Source organism: Argentina anserina, chromosome 3 (assembly GCF_933775445.1).
Source record: "Argentina anserina chromosome 3, drPotAnse1.1, whole genome shotgun sequence".
NCBI classification, from domain to species: Eukaryota; Viridiplantae; Streptophyta; class Magnoliopsida; order Rosales; family Rosaceae; genus Argentina; species Argentina anserina.
The window spans coordinates 28,180,273-28,207,685 of NC_065874.1; the positions used below are offsets into that span (position 1 = coordinate 28,180,273).

A 27,413-nucleotide genomic window follows, 5' to 3' on the forward strand; every position below is an offset into this window, starting at 1 on the left:
TTATGTACAAACATGTATTGAGAACTGAAAAATAGAGAAAGTTACATGGACTCAATCCACCACAATACAGTGCATGAGCAAAGATAACTATGTGAATACCTTAGTCTAAGAACGTAAACTGGTCATAGCTTTAAACCTGAAAAAAGAAATAGATCCGGACTCCAAGCAGCAAGAACCAACATGCATGTATTAAAAAGTATTGAGTAAAAATACTTGTTTATTTTCACTTGCACATACCAACATGTATGTACACCTCTCATATTTCAACATGCATGAAAATGTCCTGTGCTATAGCTAGAGAATTCAAGTTATTCAACCCAAATCTTTAGGCCATATCACCACAAGAAATTCAGAACAAAATCCAGAAACTATGTGAAGCATCCGCATTTGAAGCATGCAATGTTGAATTGTTGATCAAGAAGGATACACCCTCGCATTGAGTATTGACGGTAGCCGCATTTCAGGGGCAATATAGTAATTCCCCGTGGAGTAACTTTGAAGAATGGTCTTGGAAAGTTGAGACCAGCTCCCCCTCTTACCTCCCAACTGTTAACGACTTTACCTGTCGACCCAATAATGCCTATACAATCTATAATTTCTCCCGTAGGCGTTTTTTATTACCGCGTAATCCCCATTAAGCGCTTTTAACTAAAGCTGACTAGATTATTTAATTAGTTAATTAAACAATTAGGGAGGGGTCCTACTCCTTATCATAAGCACTGTTTCGGCATAGGCTTTTTTGTTGTCGCGTAGTGAAGCTGCACATGGGGATTGGAAAATTAGGTACGCGTCATGTGAGACGGGGCAACCTATGTGCGACACGTAGACTAGCGTCCAAAGGAGGGCTCAAGCTAGAAGTCGAAGTACACGTGCTGGGGACGCTTGGCGTTTTGACCGTGCGGCGTGGCACATGCGAAGGTGCTGGATAGCTCGCACGTGCCGGAGGAGGCTTGTGAGAGACTGTGAAAACAGAAGTGAGCTTTGGTAAACGCCTAAACGGTAATTGTGGTCGAGCAACTATAAACCTCCGACTAGGTCTACTGTCTACGTACTAGCTAGTAACTATAATCCTATAAACCTCTGATGAACTGGACCGACAAAGCAAGTCTACAAACGGCGTTGCCCCGGTGACCGGAAGCTAACTAATCTGTTTTGAAGATTTCCGTTACACACACATATATAGATAGTTTGACGTGACCGCGTCCCCTCTTTATAAGAACAATAATTCAGCGGAATTGTACGTATGATATCTATATCTTACTCGGTAATTTGGTTATCAGATTTTACATTTTTATTCGCTTGTTACTTTCACAAATCACAAATAAGAGCATTATTAGTTTTGATGATTGTTTTTGACTGATCAATTATCATGTTTATGTTTTTACTATTTTCCTTGGACACGACTCACATTTTCTTCTTAGTGTAGAATTTGTCCCCATTTCCTACCCATTGCAATTGTGTTCCTCATTATCCATAAATTATGTGAAGTTCTTCAAAGGAAACCTCCAACAGTCTGAACTCTGTTTGCCCCATATATATATGCTTCTAATAATTCGCCTCTACCTATTTCCCACCTTTAGTTGAAATAAGCTAAAAGCAGATTGATTTCGATCATAAAAGATTTCATGCATAAGAAGAATGATGTTACGAAGATTATCCACAACTTTTTTTACATATATGTGAACAATCAGTTAATGAGAGAAGAGATAGATTGCTGATAGTACGAATATAGGGAAAATGATGAGGCATGTTCACCCGGAAGTTTGCTTCTAGAAACTGTATGTATGTGGAAGAACACTGTTGATTTTGTTACATGACGAAATTTATGTTTGTATGTGAGACACTATTGTCGAGTCAGTCCGCAAGTAGATGACAATGCGTACTCACGGTGTTTACTAGAAAAATGAAGTCTTAAAACTCTTAGGGCACGTTTGTTATGGGGGATTAGCTGGGATTGAACTCCATAGTCCAAAAGGTTAGTCCGAAACTCATGTTTGGGAAAACACGGGATTAGGTTAAATGAGACTAGCTAGTCTCCGCTTCTCTAATTTTCGGGACTATGGAGAGGCGCCGATTTTGGGGGGATTGCAGAAGCCCTCGCCTCCTCTCGCTTCGTTTCGAGACTTCAACTTTCGTCACTGAGTCGACTGCAGCTTCGCCGACCCACGAACCCAGTGACCTTGTGCCTCTATCTAAACCTCCTCAGCGCCGACAACACACACTCCCAAGCTTTGGGTTCTCTGATCGAAAATTGTAGAATGATGAATCACAGTGACGAGTATCAGGTCTCTAAACGAGTTCTGCGTTTTTGGCTACCAATTCAACAGCTTCTGGTATGAATATCGATCTGCTCCTTGAGTTCTATAAGTCCATGTAATTAGTTTTCAATTTGGTTGAGTTTTATGGACTGATTCATTATTGCGTTTTCTGGGTCCTTCATGTTCTTCATTGTTCTTCGTCGTTCTCCAAGATTGGAGGTTGTTCCGACAATTCTGATCTTCTAGAGAGCTTTGTGTAGAGCTTGTTGCAGTATTAGAAGGTTCATTGGGTTGAGTTCTTCACCGGTCTTCGATTTGGTCGATCCTTATCTACTATGTTCGTGAAGAAGCTTCTGCCATTTGGTTAACTAAAGCTCCAACCAGTCGACCACTTCAACCACTCCAGTGTTGATTAATGATTTGTGAGAAATATTGGTTTGTTCTAGTGTTTTTTAGGGATTAGCAGCAACACAGAAAAAATAGGAAAGAAGAAGAGGGAGATCACCATGATGGACTACAAGGAGGTATGTATTTCCTTCATTGGTTCTTTGCATTTTAGTTCATGAAAAAGCTTCAGTGACTGTTTATCAACTTTTTCAACTGAAAATAGGCTTTTGGTGATGAATGTATTTGGCAGGAAAATGAGGTGAAGAAAGAAGCTTTTCAGGAAGTACTTGGAATCCAGTGGAGTCCTTGATGCACTGACCAAAGGTCTGTTGCTCTCTCATGTATTTTTATCAATGTGAACCTTAATCAAGTCCTTTTCTTTTATCTGTTTTGTGTGAAAAGATTGGATTTTTGTAATTAATCAATGTGCATTCTCATTCAATCTATCTAATTTACTATATAACAGTCTGAACTTTCGGATTTGCAGATGAAGTATAACCAACTTTTCGCAGCTTACCAAGAGACAAGTGCAGAGGTACTCCTTTCCTTCTTGTACTTTTAATTTGGTATAGGCAGTGACCAATGGCCAAGAGTGTTGTGGATGGAACTTTGAAGTCACAATCGCATACGACTCATCATGAGGCACCAGGTTCTACTAAGGAAACTATTTCTGATGAGGCTCAAAAGGAAAAGTTATAGATGTTTGATAGATGATCTGGCATAATGTTAAGCAAAGTGAGACCTTTATTTCTGCTAAATATATCGGCATTGTTCCCTGACAGTAGTATTCATATTAACGCCAGGAATTCCTTAATGTTTGTACTCTCTCATGTGGTTGTTGTATTATTTGGTGAGAAGAGTTGGTAGTTTTGTTAACTGATCTGTAGTATGTCATCTACTCATTTAGACCATCTAATGTTGTTCTTGTTTGGCAAGATCTAGTGAGCATCTTCCTGAACCAACAACACCGCTTGTTGCTCCTCCAGTTATACCCCAGCATAAGGTGTATGCCAAAGAATCTGTTTCCAACCATGAGCATGATTCTCATATTAGCACGCATGGGGTATCAGCAGATGTATCCCAGAAAAAGAACATTGTTGATGGAGGCAAAGACCACTCACAGTTGGACTACATCACCATAGAGAAGCGTGATTTCTTGAACTCGAAATGTAAATTTACTCGTTATGGCAATTCAAAAGAGAAAGATCACTGCCTAATGTATGAACTTGTAACTTATAATCATCAAGGTCATTTTAATTGACAAATTGTTGGCTTGTTTGTGGATATCATATATTAGGAAATGTGAAGAATGTGAGAATGTTGTTCCATTTTAAGCCAATTGTTAGAAATATTTTGTTATTATTGAATAAGACTTGTTATAATCTAAATTTTTTTTTCAGTAATAAAAATTATTTAATCTGGTGGTTCGTCAAACATGAGATTGGATTATTTTGCTAGTTTTGTTCGTTAGTCCGAGACTGCACCAAACATGGGTCAGGAATTACTGTACCCTAATCCGAGTCATCACAGTCCGGGAGTAAGCAAAGACTTATTCCGGAATTAGATAGTCCGGAGTAACAAACGTGCCCTTAAGGTTCACGCCCAATATACAATGATAACTCATATATTAATGTCTAGACCACTTCACTTCAATATTGCTTACAGCCTTTGTTTGGCTCCAAAATCAGGCTCAACAGCGTTGTAGCAAAATCATCTGTTTACTGATTAGTGATTACCATCGTAAGGTCCTTTATTTCTTATTCGTTCCCTTCCGAAAAAGGTCTTGAATTTGGTTGTCGAACATATAAATTTCTGCTAGGTACTTACTACTTAGCATAGCTAGATTTCTCATCGTCATAGCTATGGTTATAACGTAATTGGTCATTTTGAGATTGATTAGCAGACAGATGATAATTATAACGTCACCAGCTAGCTGACTCTCAATGGATTAGTCTCTACTCTCTAGCAAAGATGCTTGTCATCATAATGACGATGATGACGACGATCGCGATGATGAAGAGGACGAGAACGGACCTCTCATTACAACGTAAGTTCAATTTAACACATATATTACTAATTATTAGTGCTCTCAGGGAAGTAAGTATCAAGAGAGTGTCAGAATGACTACCACAATTGCCTCAAAGAACCTGCAATGCATGCAAAATATGGGACTGCATGAGCTGGGTACAGCTGCTGTACAGCATACAACAAGATTTGAAAGTGATAGAAAGGGAAGAATATAATGCACGTGGAGGTGGTAGTATGATTGTGTGATGGATGCAGAACGCACCCTAGAATTTTCCCATGAGTTGAGTGTACTGATTACCTTTGAGTCTTTGACTTACCAAATAGGCAAATAGCATAGGGTTATAATGGCTCGGACCAACTTCTCCAGTATGGTTCTGGTAGGTGCAATGCTCATTTGTAATTCTATATATCCTGCGCCTAACATTGTAGGAGAGTCGCGATTTTCATCAAGGCCTCAATGCTGGATACATTATAATTCAGAAGAGATCGCTTGACAAATTTTTGTTGGAAGTATATACTGACTATCTAATTGGTAATGTAAATCATCAACTCATGGATCGATGATCAAACTTGTAATAAGTGAATTAGTTCCTAGGATACTCTTGATATAAAGTTTACAAACACGGATTTGACCCTTATTAAAGGTTTTGTTGGTGGTATTGTTTGACCGAATGAAGTGCATGCAAGAAAGGATGTGCCATTTAGGTGAAAAAAGCTTTGTCCAAAGCTGGAAACAAAAACCTCACATCATGCTCTCTTTCAGTCTTTCTAGCAAAGAGAAAAGGAACGCTCTAAATCTTAGTCACTGTCTGACTTTTAAGTATGACTCCCAAGTCTGAAAATTAAAATGGTATAGTTAGCTTTCCAGTCTTCCAGATGAAGGCGTTTCAACTCTCCCTAGTAGTTGGGTGTCGGCATATAGTGTCATGAAAAATGAATGTAAATTCATGAGGTGGAGTTTGCATAGTGAACTAGTCAAGTCATGTGCCCTGCAACCAAACCGTGGAGGCTTCCAAATAAATGGTCCTTTCCGTCTTGATTGGTTTACGAGAGTTTGATTCTTGTACTTCCTTTTGTCTGAAGAACGATTAGCTATTATGTTACGATGATAGGAGATGTGTACGAAGTACATGCATGCGTAAAAAACACCATGTAACAGATTTGAACACAACTTAGAGCAAGATTATTTGAGAAAGAAGAATCTGTAGGGCTATTTTTTTGATTAAAATGACCTCATTTAAAAGGGGCGGATTCACACTACTTGGTGTTGTGAAAGCCCTGACTTATATCCCCCAATTGGGCCGAATCTAGCACTGATCTGCAAGATCTCTTATATATAAATCATCAGAAACTCACGACGAGATCTTTATAGAGGTGATATCATGATATGGATATATAATTTGTTCTTAGGAAACAATTGGAAAGGGTTAGAGTAAACAAGTTTCAATCTGCAAGCTAGCTAGGTAGCTCCATCATCATTATTGTGTGAGACTGCAATAATTCTGCAAAGAGAGAAAGGAACTGCTGAAGCTTTGTCCAGCTGTTTTCTCGATCACTTCTCAAATGAAATAGCTTAATTTCCAGACACGGTCGTTTCCTGGAGTCGGCATTGTGATGAAGACGTACTGCATATAATTTATGACTCATATATGCATGAGCTGGAACATGCAAAACGCAGAAGCTAGTCAAACCATATGCCTTGCGTCAAGGGTAATATATTTGCTGGGGGGATCTCTATTGATCTGGCCATAGGTGATCTACATAAATACATATCACATCTCTATCGGGCTTATAAAAGAGTTCTATTCTTTTTTGAAGCTAGATAATAATTGAGCAATTTGACACATGACATGAGTTTAGAAGGGTGGACACAATGTGTTCAAATATAAAATAGTCGGCAAATTTGTTTTTTTTCTTTTAAATTGAGACGAAATCGTACAAATGTTCAGTATGAGTAGATATATACTTAACAGCACGTAAAATACAGCAAAGACAACACTGGGCCGAGTCCGCACTCTTTCAAAAGTGAAAACTGAAAAGTTGGGATATTAGATCAAGGTGTCCTCCATTTTGATCAGACCCGTTTTAAGCTTCTTTTCTGTACTTAAATAGATCGGCCCAATGTTCTATTAAGCGGGTCTTCTTCTTCACTAATTTGCCCGTCCGAGAAGATCTAAAGGACTAAAACCCTCGCCGCAAATTGAACGCTGCCACTTTGTCCAAGTAGAAACTTGCCACAGCCCAGCAGAAGAGATTAACGATGGCAGAAAACTCTACAATACTATGCAACTGCCAAACGACACAATAGCTAGCATAGATGGCGTACTTGGTTCTCAAACCCTAAGTTCACCGGAGAACTAGTTTCACAAACACCTAAGTGGCTTTTGAATTTTTGATCCATGGATGCAACATCATATTCGGAGACAAGTTCTTCCAGGTGTACCGATACCGTCATACCGACCACCACTCACAACCTAAAATCCAGCACGCCTTGGAGCTTCCGAAAGACCAAAACCTCGTAAATCGTGCTGCAGAAATTTTAGGTTTATGCAACAGCCTCCTTTTTACCAAATGATATATGGCACAATCTTGATCGATCGATATTGTATATCAAATTCCATGACCGGTGACTCCGACCGATGAGTGTTGAACTCTTCTATACGTCCAACCGATGACATTATTTCGCCATTGATTACTGGGTTCAGGCATTGTTCCATCTTTCATGTCAATGCAACAAAAATAAGGATTAATATCTAGGCATTGTTTTCTGGCAGTTAGGTCTAGAATTTGGAGAAGGCTTGAGATTTGTAATTTCCAACGGTCTCGTCCGCAACATATAAACTCTGTAAATGGATTTCTTCATGTAATTATCAATTAGATTGAGTCGAACTGGATCTCTTTCACTATGTTCCTTATATATTGAACATGTGCAGTCCCTGGTGGTACTGTGGTAGACACTTTTATGACTTGAAACTTGGAGTTTTGAGTGTTTGTCTTTGTCTATTTGGTAAATATTGATTTTTAGGTGATGACTGACGAAGGACTATAGCGTTGAGGAGTCTTAGACCAAACACACTTTCAAATCAGAGAGGCGCATTACTCTGTGTTTACCTCCGAAGCTGAAGTGCTGAACTTTACTGAGGACTGAGGAGGGGCAAGCTAGCATTGCATTACTCTGCCAGTGATATGATCAAGAGCTAAAGAGAAAAGCCGATGGAAAAGGTACCTATGTTCCACCTTGCTTAATTAATTAGTGTATTTTTTTAGATTTGTCTACTATACATCTGATGCGTGTTATACATCTTACATCTGACGGTTGATAACATATATTATTTTACTAATCTCACTCACAAAACAATGTCGACCATCAAATGTAGGCTGCATAACATGCATCAACGTATACTATAATTTCTTCTCTTTTTTTGTCAAAAGCCAATATTTATATTCTAGTTTCTTCATTTTTCCTACTATACTATAATAGAGTAGGTGCACGTACAACTCCTTATAGCATAAAGTTGATTTGCTTTTAACAAATAGAGGAAACATGCAGGGTTACGTCAGTTCTTTTCTTTGTTCAAATTCTTGCATATATATCATGAAGCAAAGGGTGTAACCACCCTTTATAGTTTGGGAGATATTTTGATGAGTTTTGATTAGTTGAGACACCTGTTATTATTCAATCGAGATGTTTTCTAGGAGGATATGAATGGTGTTAATATGAGTTTAGTTACAACATTTTTGTGCTCCTATGTATGTTCTTCTTTTTCAAATTAATAAATAATAATATATGGTGTTAATATAAGCATAAGCTCCTACTTCAAAAAGCTTATGAGTAAGCTTCGAAAAAGCGCTAGGCGGTATGCAGACAGACATCTACCTCCTAGCGCCTAGATGACTAAGCGGCTTCCATGGCGATGTCTAGACGGATTCAAATTATTAAATATTTATTTATTTATATACATGTATCTTAACTATTTAAATGATTAAAAACATATAATGATGCTCAATATTAATTTTTAAAATAATCTAAACTCAAAATAACTTAAATCCAAAGTCCATACAAAAATGTTAAAACAAAAAGTAAATTATAAAACAAATGCAAGACTAAATCTCAAGTTATTATTCTCTAAATCATTTTCCAACTCTTTCGGTATCAGACTCAAACTCAATATCTATTTCTTCTTCCTCATATTATGTGTCATCATCCGAAATAAAATCTGCATCTTGAAGTTCTTTTACTTTCAATGCATTTTTTTTAAAAATTCACCGATTTTGATCGTCACGGATCGCAGAGAACCGCCAAGGAACGTTGTGGACCGTCTAGGCGGATGCCAAATTCCTTGAACATCATGGATGGCCGAATAGGCAAAAAATGTGGCGGTGACCCGCCTCCTAGCGCCTAGGCGGCCGCTTTTTAGAACACTGCTTATGAGTTAACATTTTGTATATGTAGATACGTACAACTCTTTTGAGTCTTATCAATTCTTGAAATATCTTTTTTTGTTGCCTTAAGTTTAAAGACCAAATTCTAAATTTAGAGAAATCAAGTTCTCATAAGCCAAGTTATGAGGTTTGAAGTGTTTTTCAACCGCCCGATTGTAACTAATATCGTTTTGAGATCTTATAATTATAGTTTATTTTATTTTTTTTTTGAAATAGGGTTTTGACCCTATCTAGCTCCACACCTGATTTCATTTATTTCATTATAATAATAGTATTTTAAAACTGGGGGAGGGACACAAAACCAAAAACTCTATGCTACCAAAAACAATTACATTGATATATCCTCGTACAGAACTCATGAATGAGACAAGAGTCTCATCCAACCACATCTCATTTAATGAATTCGAACTAGAAAACTGTGTTAAACGATCAACAACACTAATTTCAACACTAACTGATTGAAAAGCATTGACATACAATTTACAATCATCTAAATTCGACTTACATCAAAGAGAATTCTTCTACATATGTACTTTGTAGTACTGCAACGATCAGGTTGCAAATGTCCGACTAGAGTTTGGTTTGAGAAAAAAAAGTAGTTACAATTTAAAATACTATTGTAAAATACTTTCAATTTAATATAAAATGTCACTTTCAAGAAAATGACGACGCTACAATCTGGCCTTGCGCCACAACACATTTCAAGAGAAAAAGCCATTCGCTTATACTAAAATATGTATCATAGACAAATTAAAAGAAAAAAGGGCCTTGAAGTTTTGCGTAAGTCCTATCACAGTCTTTGCCGACGTAAGAGCAAGTTCACCCGTTTGATTTTTCATGACCCAGGTCTTTAGCCACATCAGCTTTAAGACCGAAGCCTATTTTCCACTTGCCACCCATAAAAAATAGCTTCACCCAAGTCTTGTTGGGTTAGACACAAGACCCAGGTCATGACCTACACTGACCTATGTCTTCCATATCAACTCAGCCAAAACCCCACATTATGGCTGGGTCTATACACTATATCATTAAATATATATATATATACCCATATTTATATTTATTTACATTATGCATTATATTTTCATTGAGTAAATTTAAGTTACTCTTATTTACATTATGTATTAGTTTACTCATTTTCTAGAAAATTTAATATAAAAAATATTGTAATATTTATGAACATTCTATATTATTACTTAATACGAATTTTATCATAGATTTCCCATAAATTTGTAATATGTCATTTCTTTTATATTTGATATAAACTCTTATTTGTGTAACCCTTTTTTTTTGAAGAAGTGTAAACCCTTATTTGCATTTTAATATAAACTATTATTTACATGTTAATATTCTTATTAAAAATAACCTTTTGTTTAATTGTGCTCTAATATTTAATAAATGATAAATGCCATGTGGTAACCCATAAACATAATCAATGGGTTTAGTGACCCATGTCACACTTGTGACCCATGTCTTCACCCACGAGGACCCAACGGGTGGACTTGCTCTAATGAACTGGGGTAATCTAATATTTTGTTGATTATGGAAGTCATCGCAATTGTGAGAACTCATAATTAATTAAGCATAAATGTAGATCCATGACGTTTGCTTCTTTAAAAGTCATATAAACAATAGATGATGACGTTTTTATCCAAATGTCGTAAATTTTCTGTCATAAAAAGCTATATTTGTAGTAGTGATTTCAATAATCAACCGTTTTTAACATATCACTAGCTAGCCTTTTATTTTGAAAAATAAAGAATTGTGGAGGTCGAGGTAATACGCATATAAGTTCAAAATTATGCCAAAAGTATATATAGTTTGTTCACATACGAAATATAAAAGGGTACAAACATACCGACAAAGAAAGAACATTATCTATTAGGTATGAGTTGTTCATATGCCATAGAGGATGCAGCTTCTAGTTCTAGCACGAAGTTCCTACATGTTCTGCGCCATTTCTCATGTGCTCTTCGCTATTATCTTCGGATAGATAATCCGATACCTGAATTCAAAATCTGGCATTTACTAGCTGCCTCAAAACGCATGCAATTTGGTTAGTATACAACTCTACCAGATCGTTGGCTCTCTCTTAATTCAACTTAGATCTGATCCAATCAATTGTAAACAATTAAGGAACATCGATCGTTTTACTTAGTACTAATCGCGAACCGCCCCTTTTAATTAAAATTAGCTAACAGATAAGATATAAAACCCTTAGAAATACAGAATAAGTACGTGATGAAGGAGATGGAAACTACGAGACATTGTTTAATATGCAAAACATGGTTCTTGATCCAATATATTCGCAGACAAGATTAATACGAATGAAAATGGAGGCTTTTAAATGGAAGGATTTGTGTCATACTCAGATGATTAGACGTGCCTTTAGAATTTAAAATTGCACATACATATCATATGCGGTCGGCTTTATAAATCTCATATGATTATATAAAGTGCACCAGCTATTATAAAAAGTCTATGTGCATCTAATGATTTTATAATGTCATATAGCTAGAGTCCATAGTAGTTGCTAAATGATTGCATATGCCAGCAGGGTTTAACCGGGAGTGACATTTGAAGAGGATGATGAAGTTGTTTTATAGTTTCATCAGAAGAAGACCACACACTAGCTCCACTCAACACTCAAAAATTTGAAGTGAGAAATGACATACCAATGATACCATACGATTGCCAAAAGAATTATACCATAAAATGTTAGAGCTCAAGGTGTTCATCTTCCAATTGTGGCAGATCGATATTATCTTCATAATACTGTCTCTATTGATGTAACAATATATGTACAAGTTATGAACTCCAAGTGAGGATCATTGTTCCGTAAACTTATAAGTTATAAGTAGTTGTAAATAAGTAACTGCAGTGAAATTAATTCTCACAGATGTATATATGTTTCAAACAAAGTTGAGAAAGTCAGCATTTTTTTTGAAACTATGACGCAAGGTCTTGTATAAATAAGGTAATTGTACGAAACAACATGAACATATTTCCACTCCATTTTTGAAAGCCACGATAATTGAAAGTATGCAAAATATCTAACTACTAGAAATAACCCTGTTCAAACTAGAAATATAACTAGAAACCAAACATCTCTATGTTGAGTCGCAGTCGACTCATAAATCATGACCAAGGAACTAGAGGGGACGGTCGCCAAGGGGAGTGTAATATGTAGGAATACACTACAAGCATGAAACGCCATTGTGAGCCACCGAGGAACCATGCAAAAATACTGAGAAAAACCCCAAACAATCTCAATGATGCAAACCCTAGAATGTAACACCACACTTAACAAAGGACCAGCCATCAAAGTCAGGCTCAGATTGTGACACCACCCGACCTCCATAGTGATATGCGCTGATCGATTGCTCATGAGAAAGAGCAGAACCAGGATCCCAAATCCGAATAGTCAACCCCAATCGGATAAGGAATGACGCCGCCAGGGATGGTCAAACACCATACTAATTGTTGGAAAAATGGTTTGGATAAACTATTTTAAATAAAATTTTAATTGATTAATTAAATTAAATTAAACTTAAAATTAATTAAAGATGAACATAGATTTGAGTTATCCATAATGAGGGCTACAAGATCATATATTTGTTTGTGTAATTTGGTTAGTGGGTGAATAAGAAATTGTCACTCAAAGATGGCTACTTAGAATGAGGGAAATTGTTTGTCCCATATTGGAAAAGAGAAGTGTTGAAAAAACGTTATATAGAATCCATTGTTTATGGGTTGTAAAGTGTGTAAGCCCTCTTATACCCTCTCGCGCAGGCGCATGGGGATGCAAATCTCGGGTTGCAAGGAACTCATGTATGTTTGCGCGACCTGTGGACACGAATGCAACATTGAATTGGGGGTCATAACGCATATTCTTTTTGCATTTCCGAAAATTCTTTTTGGATGTTTCACCTTCTCTTAATTGTTCAAATTCTGTAACAACAAGAATGTTATGGAGGAAATTTGTAACAAAAACGTTTTTGTATTCATTGACTGTAACCTATGTATGTTACATTCTCTTTGAAATTCCAACAACCATCTTATTCATTGTTAATTGCAAATCAGCACTGTATAAATAACCATCATTATTTCATTGTAAAATCATTCCAAACAAAATAAACTCTCCCTCTCCACATAGTGATAGAGTCTAACAAGCTTGTTTTATTCAAGAATGGAATGTTTATGAGTAAGAGCTATGTATCAGGCGGGATGATCAAAATGAATGTAATGACTATGATCAAGAAAATGAATGAAGCTTCTACTTCCACCTACATGAATGAGTCTTCCAATTTATGGCATGGTAGACTAGGACATGTTAATTATGATACTTTACGAAAGTTAATTCACATGGAACACTTACCAAAATTCCAAATTGATTCAAAACATAAGTGTGAAACTTGTATATAGGCAAAACTAACTGGATCATCTTTCTAAAGTGTTGAAAGAAACAGTGAACCCCTTAATCTGATTCATATATATGTGTGTGATTTAATATCAACGTTATCTAAAGGGAATAATAATACTTTATTACCTTCATAGATGATAGCATGAAATATTGCTATGTGTATTTGTTAAAAAGAAAAAGTTAGGCTATAGAGAAATTCGTTATCTATAAAACTGAGGTTGAAAACCAACTCAATAGGAAAATTAATGCACTAAGAAGTGACCGATGAGGTGAGTGTGAATCGTCATTGGCTGAGATTTGTGCTCAGAATGAGATCATACATCAAAAGACTGCTCTATATTCACCACAATCCAATGGTGTAGCAGAACGCAAAAATCATACTTTAAAGAATATGATAAATGCTATGCTACTCAATTCTGGGATGCCAGCCAACATGTGGGGAGACGCGATTCTCACGGAAAATTACCTTTTAAATAAGGTTCCCAAAAAGAACGAAGAGAAAACTCCATATAAACTATGGAAATGGAGAAAGTCATCCTACAAATACTTAAGAGTATGGAGATGTTTGGCAAATGTAAAAATTCATAAACCTAAAAAGGTGAAGAATGAGCCTAAAACAGCTAATTGCATATTTATTGAATATGCACATAACAGTTCAGCTTATCGATTCCTAGTACATGATTTAAAAATTGCTGAAATCCATAAGGATACGATAATGGAATCAAGAAATGCATCTTTCTTTGAAAATATATTTCCATGAAAATCTAGAGAGAAATCTAATTCTTCTAAACGGGCACATAAAGACAACCAAGCTAAAAGTAATGATGTTCAAGATCAAGAATCTGAGTCAGAGTCCAAATCTGAGTCTGAGGCTGAGGTTGAACCTAGACGAAGTAAAAGGGCAAGGACCGCAAAATCCTATGGACATGACTTCCTGTCAGATATGATTGAAGGTGATCCACGTACCTTCAAAGAGGCAGTAAACTCTACGGATAGTCTTATGTGGAAATAAGCAATCAAAAGTGAGATTGACTCCATAATGCAAAATCACACTTGAAAATTAATGGATTTGCCACCTGATTGTAAGTCTTTAACTTCCAAAGTGAATTTTCAAAAAGAAGTTAAAAGCTGATAGGTCAATAGATAAGTACAAGGATAGACTTGTTATTAAAGGCTATAGACAAAAGGAGGGTTTGGATTATTTTGACACATATTCTCCTGTGACGAGAATAACCTCCATACGGATGGTAATTGCAATTACAGCATTGCGCAAACTTAAAGTACATCAAATGGATGTAAAAATGACTTTCCTAAATGGAGATGTAGAAGAAGAAATCTATATGGAACAGCCGGAAGGTTTCTCTGCTCATTCTCAAAGTAAGAAGGTGTGCAAACTGGTGAAGTCAATATATAGCTTAACACAAGCACCAAAACAATGCCATGAGAAATTTGATAATACAATGATCACCAGTGGGTTCAGAATAAATGAAGGTGATAAGTCTGTGTATGTCAAAGACATTGAAAATGGATATGTCATACTATGTCTATATATGGATGATATGCTTATCGTTGGGAGCAATGATAAGATGATCAAGTCCACTAAAGACATGTTGAATTCCAAGTTTGACATGAAAGACTTGGGACTTGCTGATGTCATTTTAGGATTTGAAATTATGAGAACATCAGAAGGGCTTGTGTTGAGTCAAATACACTATGTGGACAATATTCTTGGAAAATTTGACAAGGAAGGTTATGGAATTGTCAAAACTCCTGTAGATATGAATCTACATTTATCTAAGAATAAAGGTGAAAGTGTTTCTCAATTAGAATATTCAAGAATAATTGAGAGTCTAATGTACTTAACAAGTTGTAGAAGACCAAATCTAGCTTATGCAGTTCATAAGCTAAGTAGGTACACGAGTAATCCTGGAGCCATGTATTGGCAAGCGATTAGAAAAGTACTCAAATACTTAAGGTATACTCATACCTATGGGTTGTGATAGAGCGTTAATTAAAACGTCTATAATAAACCCTGTAAAACATCATCGTTAGTGTAGAATAAGCAGGGATCGTTCAGTCCGAGAAATTGAAGGGAACTCTAAACTTTTAGTGTTAACAAATAATATGGGGTTTGAGATTGAATATTAACTACTAAAATAAAACCTAAATTACTATTTACATGATCGACTTCTCTTTAACAAATTTAAACCAAATTTACCATTACACCACATAATTACAAGTTCGAACCTATCATGCATTCTAATTTGACCAATTACATACTTTTTAGACACTAATATAATTAGAGCCTTAGGAGATCATCTAATCATGCAAGATTTAAATTAACATTTAGATTGACTTAAGACCTAATCTAAATTTGCATGCAATCGAATTCAATAACACTTAGAGTAGAAATCAAACGAGATTACATTTAACCACTAAATTTTTGTTGGAGACATGTTTCATGTATGACTTCACCTACCATGGTTTCACATGCAAATTTCCAGAATTTTTACCACTTTTAATCAACACAAACCGAACCTACTTAGGGCATAATTCAATTTGTATCAATATGGTTAATGAATCTATTACTCAAACACAATCTTAAGGACTGCATCCAAGCACTAAATTCATATGCACATATATGAAAATTATCTAAAAGTATGAGAAAAATAATTAGAACACAACAATAGAAATACAAACTCATTAATTATAGGAAACCATCAATTCGACAAAGAACCAAAAATCCAATAAAACAATTTGAAAATTTCGATTCTAAATACAAAACAATAATCCCACACAAACATCATACTACAATCTTCATAGACAACGTATTGTAGAAAATCAAAAACGAACAAACCCATGAAGAAGAGTTGTGAGAATCACACGTTGTAGGAACCTTGGAGGTGTGTCTTCAATGGTGATTTCGGTGGAGATGTAATTTGTATATGGGGGAGAATGGCTTGCTGTTTTGGTGAAGGATGTTTGAGGTAGTATTTTGGCAAAGGTTTAGCTCTTGAATGCAAATGAGAAGTGATCTTAGTTGAGAGGTGAATCCATGTATATATAGAGGAAAGAGTGAGAGTTTGGACTTGCCTCTTTCTTCCTATAATAATATAATGTTTTATCTCCCTAAATCAAGCCATGTTTTATTTCCTAAATCATGCCATTTTTATTTCCTAAATCATGCCATGTTTTATGACTTTAATGATCATATTCTATTTAATTGTTGCATGACTTGGCTCCATCTCTTTTTCTTTAATTATCTCTTCAATCCAATATGAAAATAAGAAAATAAAATCATAAGTAAGAAATAATTAGTTTCGAAACCTAACAAGGATTCCTAGTCAAACTAGGACTCTAGACCAATTATGCGTTTTAACTCAAAAATATATCTAATACCGCCCAAGACTCTACTACGACTAAATGACTCAATAGTACAACAATAAAGGTTAAGCAAAGTACAAATTGAGATAAACATGTTAAGAACGTCGCACAAAGTGCTCATATTAATTTTCCTCTATTATTTTCTTCATTCTAGCTACACAATTTAATCTTTAAAATATGAAAATAATAAAAGACAAGTGAGTTACGGAGTAGGAAATTACGATTCGGAAAGTTACGGAATAAAAGTTTCAGTTCAAATAGAATTTTCCCAAATGGTACGTTTCATAGTCTAAAAAGGATTCCTAATGCAAATAGGATTCTCAAAATATCGTCAATGCGACCAAAACGTAGAAAGATGAAGACTCCTAATCCAACTAGGTTTCCTAGTCCTACAAAGATTTTTACTTAAACTATGACTCTAGACCAATTCTGCGTTTTTAACTCATGTAAGCACAAAAATACATCCAATACCGCCTAAGACTCTTACTATGACTCAATGACTCAATAGTACAACAATAAGGGCTAAGCAAAGTACAAATTGAGGTAAAAACATGTTAAGAACGTCGCACAAAGTGCTCCTATCAGGCTGTTATTGAATAGTACATCATACTCAGCTGTTATAGAAGAGTTCATCGATGCGAACTGGATATCTGACATGAAAGACTCAAAGTCTACTAGCGGATATGTATTTAAGCTAGGGGTGCAGTCGTGAACTGGAAGTTCTTAAAACAAACAATTATAACTAGATCCACAATGGAGCCTGAGTTTGTAGCACTAGACAAATGTGGGGAGGAAGCAGAATGGTTACGCCAGTTCATAGAGGACATTCCTAAATGGACAAAACATGTGTCTGCGATTGGTATACATTGTGATAATCAATAGACGATTAGCAAGGCACAGAGCAAGATGTATAATGGTAAGTTTAGACACATTCATCGAAGACATAATATTATTAGACAACTACTCTCAACCAGAGTTATCTCCATAGACTATGTAAAGTCTAAGGATAATATTGCTCATCCTTTAACCAAAAGGTTAAACAGATGGTTAGTTAAAAAATCATCGAAGGGAATGGAACTAAAGCCCATTGGAAATTAAAAATTACTACAGTGGATACCCAACCTAAATCTTTCCTAGATGACTGGAGATCTCAAGATCTAGGTTCAAAATAGAAAACCAAACTGTGGAGATTAGTTCAGATCACTGTGGGGAGTTCCCCAAGTCCATTCCTATGATGAAAAACTGTGATAGCTGTAAGGATGAGGTTAAGCTAAACCTTTTAATGATTCTTATGCGTCGAGAAACCAAGCGGAGTAATGCGGGTTACTCCTAATTAAGAGATCTCATATGTAAGAGAGAAGTGAGACCGTTTCTAGGAGAGTTAATGAGGGCGTAACTCTTATCAAATTACTTGCAGAACCAGACGTGTGTTCCCATGGCCAAAATATGCACAAAAATGAGAGAACCAAAGTGTATCAGGAAGACTCTTGTGTGAAGTATGACATCATTTACACATTAACGAATAGTTCAAAGACATCGCATATACTATTTAGTTAGTAAAGTAAGCATACTTTCATAAGGGAAGGTTCAAAGGGTCAAACCTACATATCATATGCATGTTTCAACTGTAGAAATCTATCACAAAATTCTATCGAGTCATTTATGGGGAATTGTTGGAAAAATGATTTGGATAAACCATTTAAAACTATTTTTAATTAATTGATTAAATTAAGTTAGACTTAAAATTAATCAAAGATGAACATAGATTTGAGTTCTCCATAATGAGGGCTACACGATCATATGTTTGTTTGTGTATTTGGTTAGTGGGTGAATAAGAAATTGTCACTCAAAAATGACTACTTAGAATGAGGGAAGGTGTTTGTCCCACATTGAAAAAGAAAAGTGTTGAAAATGAGTTATATAGAATCCATTGTTTATGGGTTGTATAAAGTGTGTAAGCCTCCTTATACCATTTTGTGCACGCACATGGGGGTGCAAATCTCATGTTGCAAGGAACTCGTGTATGCCTGCGCGACCTGCGGACACGAATGCAACATCGAATTGGGGGTCGGGACGCAGATTTTTTTTGCCTTTCCGAAAATTCCTTTTGGATGTTTCACATTCTCTTAACTGTTCAAATTCTGTAACAGCATGAATGTTATGGAGGAGATTTGTAATAGAAAACGTTTTTGTATTCATTGATTGTAACCTATGTATGTTACATTCTCTTTGAATTCCAACAACCATCTTATTCATTGCTGATTGTAAATCCTCATTGTATAAATAACCATGATCCTTTCATTGTAAAATCATTCCAAACACAATTAGCTCTCCCTCTCTCAAACTGTTAGCTTTTCTCTAGTGTTAGAAAGATGTACTTTTCGAGTTCATTGAGAGTTTTAGTTAGTAGTGCAACTTTTTAGAATTTTTTAGTCGTTATATCATGAGAGACAAACGCTAAGCATTCGTGCACCGATAGAGGAGGCGTAAACGTCTTAAGGACAGTGTGGTATCACACATGTCTCGACTAGTTCTTCGATCATCGATCGTTTGGTATTTTGGTTGAGTTCATATTAAATTTCTTTCATGTTGTGTTTCTGTTTTATAATTCAATTTATTAAATTATATATGCAATATATCACTCATTTTCTAACACTAACCTCTGTCGAGAGAGAGCAAAGGCCACAAGCTCCAGACTAAGAATGGAGAAAACCCGATCTTGAAGAGAACGAGAAGCAAGCAACACGAGGAGATGAAGCCTCACCGGGAGCCAGTGGCGGAACCTGAAAAATAATCTCGGAATGGCCAATTTTTTTGCCGGAGGGGTAATTTATACTAAACATATCACTAACTGTGTAATTAAAATCTAATTAAGGGGATAATTAATTTTCGCCTGAGGGGCCGTGGCCCTCTCTGGCCTCCAAAGAGATCCGCAACTGCCGGGAGCCAAGATCCCGGCAAACAAAACCCTAGATCTAGGGTTTGACGCCGCAAGAAAAGAGCAAGGAGAGCTCTCGTCATTCCGCTGAGAAAGTCAGCATTAGTTCCTTAATTCGAATTAGGACTTCATCCATTACTGTTTGTTGATAAATAGACAAGTAATTAGCTGACATAAGCTTCAATGAAAATCTGTAGTACTCTACAACCCTTACCTTTCTACATTACCACGCAGAGGAAAGCTTAACCATGCATATATATAGCCTGATATTGCATATCATGAGAATGATACTTAATTACGAAGTTACTAGTCATATTTAGATGAAAATGACACTTCGTTTCCTTAAATAAACGGGTCATTTTGTATCTAGAAAAAATATAGTGTACATCCATACAAAAACTACGTATACCAAACCCAATAAGAATATGCCATTGCAAAACCCTCCCTTTAAACAACCATTGAAACTTAAACAATTCAGTTAGATGCTTTGTTCTAAAGCTTTAAACATTTATATTTTCTTTAGGTTTTATGTCACCTATAAATTAGCCAAAAAAAACTATGACAAGCTAACCAATGCAAATTTTGGCTCGGGCTTCTATTGTTTATGCATGCACATTAAGGAATTATATCTCAAACACCATAAAGCATTGAACATTATTCCAATAGTACGTACATCTAGGAATTCTATATAAACAACAGCTAATCACATTATAAGACAATCTTCGTTGAACAATTGTCATAAAATGAATTTGTAGTAGCTACAGAATTGAACACACCCAAGAAGTTTACATCTAACAATCTAGGTCGAAAATGTGGTCCTTTTGGGTTTCTAGCTTCCTCTAAACTCCACTAGAAACACACTAACTTTTCTTTTGTGACGAACTTTGATAATCATTAGTGCACGATAAATCATTTAATCATCCATGGAAAAAAGAAAGAAAAAAAAAGAAAGGAGAGATGATAACGAAGCCAGCACGACCAATCCCCATTAGCCATAAGATTACAAATAAAAAAGATATAAATTATAACAATGGTCGGTCGAGCAACGCAAAAACTACGACAATCATTGAGGACCCCGCCACCGCAAAGGCGCGAAAGCTATCCATTGGCCGGTGAACGTGATTAAAATTCGTCCCATCGCCGTTCAGTCACCATTAGCCGTACACGTGGCGAGATGAGATGAAATTGGAGGCCCGCCTACTAGCTCACCCAGACAAGGACATGTGGCCGCCAATTGTACATGGTCTCTCGTTGAAATTCAGATGGTTACCGGCTGGTGACCACTTGTTCCGGTTGTGCAAAAGCCGTCAACTTTGTCTTGAGGGAACCCCCTTATATATAACAGTCACTATGACACTAACCAAGGCACTCGAGAAAGCAGAGAAAGTAAAGCATTTACTGGATTTGGATTCTGAAAGTTGAGCTTAGTCTAAATTTCTCAGAATGCCGATCTCTAGTATTGCCGTGGGACACCCATCGGAGTTCGGAAGCGCCGACGCTCTTAGGGCAGCTCTTGCTGAGTTTATCTCCACCCTCATCTTTGTTTTCGCCGGCTCCGGTTCCGGTGTTGCTTTCGGTATGATCACCCTAATATGATGTCACAATTATTTGTGTTACGAAATGCATGTTATGTGGTCACATTGTCAATTTGAATTATAACATATACGATAAGATTCAATTTACGACCTATTTATAATCTTGTATTTGTTTGGCAGCTGAGCTCACTGACAATGGATCAACCACACCCGCCGGCCTTATAGCCGCTGCCGTGGCACACGCCTTTGCTCTTTTCGTGGCGGTTTCCATTGCTGCAAACATCTCCGGCGGGCATGTTAACCCCGCTGTCACATTCGGTGCCTTCCTTGGAGGCAACATCACTCTCTTCAGGAGTATCTTGTACTGGATTGCCCAACTTCTCGGATCCGTTGTTGCTTGCTTGCTCCTCAAATTTGCAACCGGTGGAATGGTAAGCCACTAAATCACTGGCACTATAGATTCCAATTACTTAGCCCAAAAACCAAACTTTCCCTAACTTTGTTGACGATTTCTGTGATGCAGACCATCTCCGCTTTCTCCCTTTCCACTGGTGTTGGAGTATGGAACGCAGTAGTGTTCGAAATCGTGATGACCTTCGGTTTGGTCTACACCGTGTACGCAACCGCCATCGACAAGAGGTCCGCCGGAAACATCAGCATCATTGCACCAATCGCCATTGGTTTCATTGTTGGTGCTAACATCTTGGCCGGTGGTGCTTTTGACGGTGCTTCAATGAACCCAGCAGTTTCCTTCGGACCCGCCGTCGTCAGCTGGTCGTGGGACAACCACTGGGTCTACTGGCTCGGCCCATTCCTCGGTGCCGGCATTGCTGCCCTCATCTACGACTTGATCTTCATCGCCCCAGCCACCCACGAGCCACTACCCACCACAGACTACGCCTAAGCCACTGTCACGCTTCCACTCTCGATCAGTTCAAGTGATGGTGAAATCGGTTTTTGAATTTTAGTTCTTTTGTTTTCCCTTAGTGAAGTGGGTGGGTATTGTTGATGTTTGCATTTGGCTGTTGTTAATTGTTGATTCCAATGAAACTTTGTATTGTTCTGTTTCTGTTCATCTTGTGCTCGAGTTTTTTAAAATTTTAGGTTGCAAATTAAGAAATGCATGTTCTGGAATTGAATAATGAAGGATAATTAGTCACCAAGTCAGTAAACTACAAGATAATAGGCTGGCTATGTCAACTAAAACCAACACCAACAAAAGGGCTATACCACAAGTGTGACACATTTGGCCTTGGAATACAGACTGGCCTTTGGACCACTCTTAGATATATGCTAGCACCACATTCTAGCCATTATGTTCTACTCTACAAAAAAAATCGAATCACTAACTTAAAATGCGAGACAGAATGACACTCTTGAAATGTCATTATGTATGTGTTTGTTAACGACTACAACTTAGTTTTTTTGAAGTCCAAATTCAAAACCGCATAACTTCTTTTCTAACGGGAACAACAATGACATTCTGAAAGGTTCTTTAGGTACGGAGACTAAAATGTGAAGTAGCATTATGTGCAACACATCACTCTAGTTTGAGCAACTCAACTAGGAGTAAAAGAGTTGAGAGGAACATATACAGGAGCCCGATGATGGTGGCACTTCAGAAGTGCCAAATCCCAGCTGTATAGAAAATCTGGTGATCAAGATTTCCCAACTTTCTCTATGTACATTTTGGCAGGGAGTCAATGTTGAGCACATGGATCACTCTTTAGCCACCCTACCCTGCAACCAAAGGACACTATTTTTGCAGCTTAGACACAAGAGCAAGTTGGTCCTATACTCCTATACCTACTTCTACAATGTCAATAATTCAAAGCTTGGAGTGTAGACAATAAGAGGACAACAAAGATTGAAAGAGACAATGGATTTGGTACAGAGAAAAAGAGGGAACACTAAACTCTTAAAGCTTGTAATATTGAGGAAATGATAATTGAAATAGGTTGTAGTGATTCTTCTTCTATGCAAGTGTGTGGTGTGTATCAGCAGATATTTTACTAATGGACAAGTGTTTATACTGTTATGAATCAAAGAGATTCCCATGCACCAGAAATGGCACGGTAAAGCAACCAGTAAGAGATAATGGTGAAGAACTTGAAGTGACAAGAGCTTATTCCCGACCGATAGAAAGAGTTGTCATCTTGCTAATAACCACGGCCCCTATCCAGTACGAGCAACAAAAGCCGGAGACTGATAATAAAAGTTAAGAGAAGGGGAAAATGCAGGTCAAGGGGTTGAAACTACAGTGTGTTCTTTACCATATAACATGTATAGGCAGTATAGCATGACTAACTACTTTTGCTTTGATCAGTAAACTAGAAGCTGTAGTGACTCCAGCACCAGATACAAAGCAATCTAGAAAACGAACGGTAAATCCAGCTACATGCTCAACTGCCTTAAACTCATTTCAAAGGACCTACAAAAGACCAAAAGACTGTTGTCTCGTAACAAATCTATTTCAGTCCTGCCGACTAACATTAGTTTCCAATGTTTAATATCATTGGTGATGTAGATCAAGTACATAAACCAATATTAACAAGATAGCATACAGGCATTATTGAATAACAGTGGTCAGACATCTATAATAGATTGGAGAGACAATATTAGACTCCAAACTCCAAAGTAGACGGGCAAATGGTGAATCATTGAATCAAGCAATAGATGCATACAAGAATTTTAATATAAAGCCATTGGCAAGCCCCCCTCTATATGCAGTACATGGTCCTGAATACATTAGAAATTGGTGTCCTGAGATACTTCACCTCTTCTTCTTCTTGTCTTGTTTACCCAGCTTTGGTCGCCTTTGCTTAACCATATGCAAGTAAACTTTTAAACAGAGGAAAGGGTAGCAGAAGAGCACAACCTGGATCAGAAGAATTTGCAATGAATACTTAGAGGGATACTAAAAGCTGAAACCAAGGGTCATTCTTAATAACAGACTGAAGGGAAGATATCATGGAAAATCATTCATTCATCTGCCTGGAATATCATAATCAAATTGAAGGGAAGATATCATGGAAAATTTAGATAACATTATATAAAAAACAGTAAAAATATTCTTAAGAACAATCTTAAACTGCAATTAGCATAATCAGGAAAAGTCTGATATATTTGAAGCTCTTGAGAGTACGAGATTTTAGCTGTCAAAGGGAAATGAGAGATCTAATATGACTGGGGTTTCAGCTTCATGGGAAATTTTGATGTGTAAAAGGATTTAATAGTGACTGAAGCTGATTGTGAATTTAAGTAGTTGGGTATGGAAATAAATTATAATTAAGATACTTCACTTCCAACCTAAAAACACAATGCTTTAGATTGGGGATGTCAACCTAAGCTTGTCATGTCTTCCCTTGCAATTGTTTTTCTGAAGGCCAAATAAAGAGAACATATTACAACCACATCCCTTTGGAGCAGAAAAATTCGCAAATTATAAACCCCATCACAATGTTATTAACTTCAGAGTTAAAATCAAGTTAAACTAAAGTTGAGGTGCAATAAAACTATTTTCACGGTAAAAACTTCAGAAGTCAAGAGCATACCATCAGAAAACTATAATAGCCAAAGGAGTACTTCTTTATAAATGGAAGTGCATGGTACATGATTCAGGCTGCATAACAATCACTGATCATTTAGTAAATCAAGTTAAAGGAGGACCTTGTCACCTTGGGTATCTCCAGAGCATAAATATAAACATCATATTCTTCTAAAAAAAAATGAAAATGAAACCAAGACTCTAGTTAGTGTATGAACTTACTTTCACCACCCATCCCAGGAGCATACAATACAAGGAATGCAGAGTACCTAGAGAAGTATAGAATTATAATTGCAAATAGAATCATATTCTGTGTTGTAATGTTTCAGTGTGCAAAATTTGATCTTTGATGGTTAGGAATATGACCTGAGATAGGTCAGCCAAGTTGGACAACTCCCAATACAATTCAAAGCGTAGGTTGGATATTGAATAATCTGCATTAATAATCATAATCGAATTTTATCAGACTTGCATTGTTTACTGAATTCAGTTTTATGTTGAAGGTTAAAATTAAATCACCTCATTTATGCTCCATGCAACAAAAATTATCAGGACTGCTGGAAACTCTTGGACCTGAAAAAAGAGATCAAAAGAATGGACATCAATGAACTTGGGTACATTAAAAGGGCCCACATAGAAGTATATGAGATGAATTAAGCTTTTCTAAATACTTCAAAATTTAGGATAGTCTTGCTCATTTGAACTTAAAGTTGGCTAAAGGATGCCTTAGGTTGAGAAAGTTTTGCCAGATTCAATCTAGTTTCTTTTTTATTCTATTTTTACTCGAGTGAGATGCAAGGAGTTAGTTAGATACGTTGTACTATCATGTTTTTCCTCTGCTTAATTTTTTTTTCATTTGTAACCCTAATTTTATATGACAGATTCAGGGTTTGTGTAGGCTTGTAGCAAATTTCTGTACAAGAGAAGAGTTTGATGAGGTTGGAAGCATTTTTGGAGTTATTTATTAGAAACAATGGGAGAAAAGAGATAGAAGACCCTATATCTTTTTTTTTATTGGTTACAACACCCTATATCTTTTTTTACTGAAGTACTTCCCAGTACTTTCATTATAAAATTTTCAATATCAGTGCATCTGATTGTAATTAGAAATTAGGTTCAACTGTAAAGTATTGGTTTTGAGTGCGGAGGAATTGAAGATTAGGAGTTTGAGATTTAATTAGTCCTACTTTTGAGACGCTATGAGGGTATTATTGAACAAAACACAGCAAGAAAACCAAAAACAGAATAACAGCTTAGCAGCTAAACTATATGAGAGCTAATTGGTACTTCCAAAGTACACATATTATCTCCAAATTTGCTTATTGCTGAGAACTGAGCCAATATAGGCAAATATGCTGTAATGGGTTAGTAAATTGTATGTCTATAATCTATATATACATTTCAGTCCATCTCTTTTAGACACTAATCTACCTCACTCAAAAGCTCGTATCTCAGTACTCAAAACCATGGGAGTATCTAGAGCATAGGGTCATCCCCCACCGAACTTTGCGGGCTACAAAAACAAAATCTATGTATTAATGTGTATGCAACTTTTTTTTTTTTTGTGTGTAACGCCCATGATCTTGTATATCCCACCCAAACTTCAACTTCTTTACACTTCCATACATATGCAGCTCAGTCTAAGGTCGAAGCATACTCTCTTTTTCTCATACTCTTCTGTCTCTTGTAGTCTTCTTCTTCCAAAAACTCAAGAAGTTCTCCATTTCAGGATTCCAAACTCAAATATACAGCTTTTCTAGTCTTCTTTTTCCTCTCCTAGAATTGTAAGTCAACTTCCGGACCTATATGGTGATGATTGTCTCATTAACATGCGCCTACTTAGTTCCTACACTCAGCGTGATTCAAATGAAATTGTGCGTGTTATTATTGTACTTAAAATCAAACAAAGAGAAGAAGATGAACCTCATGGGTTTGACGCATTACAAACATACAGTTTGTCCTCCCAGCCCATTGCATTAAAGGAATCAACACTCCGCTCGGCACCAGACCTCAAAATTCATACGAATAAGAAAGAAAAGTCATAATCTTTACATCAATGACAATCAAAAGTCATAATCTTTAATGCACAAACTATCAAGCACACGAAAAATTCCGCCTCAGAAACCTTACCAACGGCTCCGTGTACAACTTCCAAGAACGCAGCCATCTGGCTGGCACAAATCTGCAGTAAAAAATGTAGGCCCAATATTAGATATCAACCAATTTCTTGTTGCAAAAGATCAGTAGAAAACATTGACAGATGAGCCATCCAGCAGAAGCATAGGCACCATTGAGAGTCTTGGTGGCCAGCACACTGCTCAAGCTTAGATAGAGACCGACTGCCCTGCAAAGGAAAGGTTCGTTTCAGCAAAACATAGGCATTCAATCTAAGAGGGTTTGAGTGGAGTTACCATGCAATGGACTGAGCAGAGTTGTAGGCCAACAGATAGAGGTTGGATGGAGAAGGCAT

At 36.6% G+C, this 27,413-nt stretch overlaps 2 protein-coding genes across 2 annotated transcripts; one reads left to right on the plus strand and one right to left on the minus strand.

Annotated features, from left to right (window-relative positions):
• The first annotated feature begins 21,228 nt into the window (after nucleotides 1-21,228).
• LOC126786020 (aquaporin TIP1-2-like) lies at nucleotides 21,229-22,463 on the plus strand. Its single transcript, XM_050511721.1, has 3 exons — nucleotides 21,229-21,437; nucleotides 21,577-21,827; nucleotides 21,920-22,463. Exons 1-3 carry the CDS (start codon nucleotides 21,305-21,307, stop codon nucleotides 22,298-22,300), a joined length of 765 nt encoding a protein of 254 aa, XP_050367678.1. The 5' UTR covers nucleotides 21,229-21,304; the 3' UTR covers nucleotides 22,301-22,463.
• Nucleotides 22,464-24,010: 1,547 nt separating this feature from the next.
• Nucleotides 24,011-27,413, minus strand: LOC126786050 (uncharacterized). Its single transcript, XM_050511752.1, is given in 10 exon segments — nucleotides 24,011-24,274; nucleotides 24,951-25,018; nucleotides 25,166-25,212; nucleotides 25,310-25,377; nucleotides 25,463-25,516; nucleotides 26,867-26,952; nucleotides 27,074-27,113; nucleotides 27,115-27,125; nucleotides 27,202-27,287; nucleotides 27,355-27,413. Coding segments are annotated over 10 exon segments (624 nt in total). The 3' UTR covers nucleotides 24,011-24,169.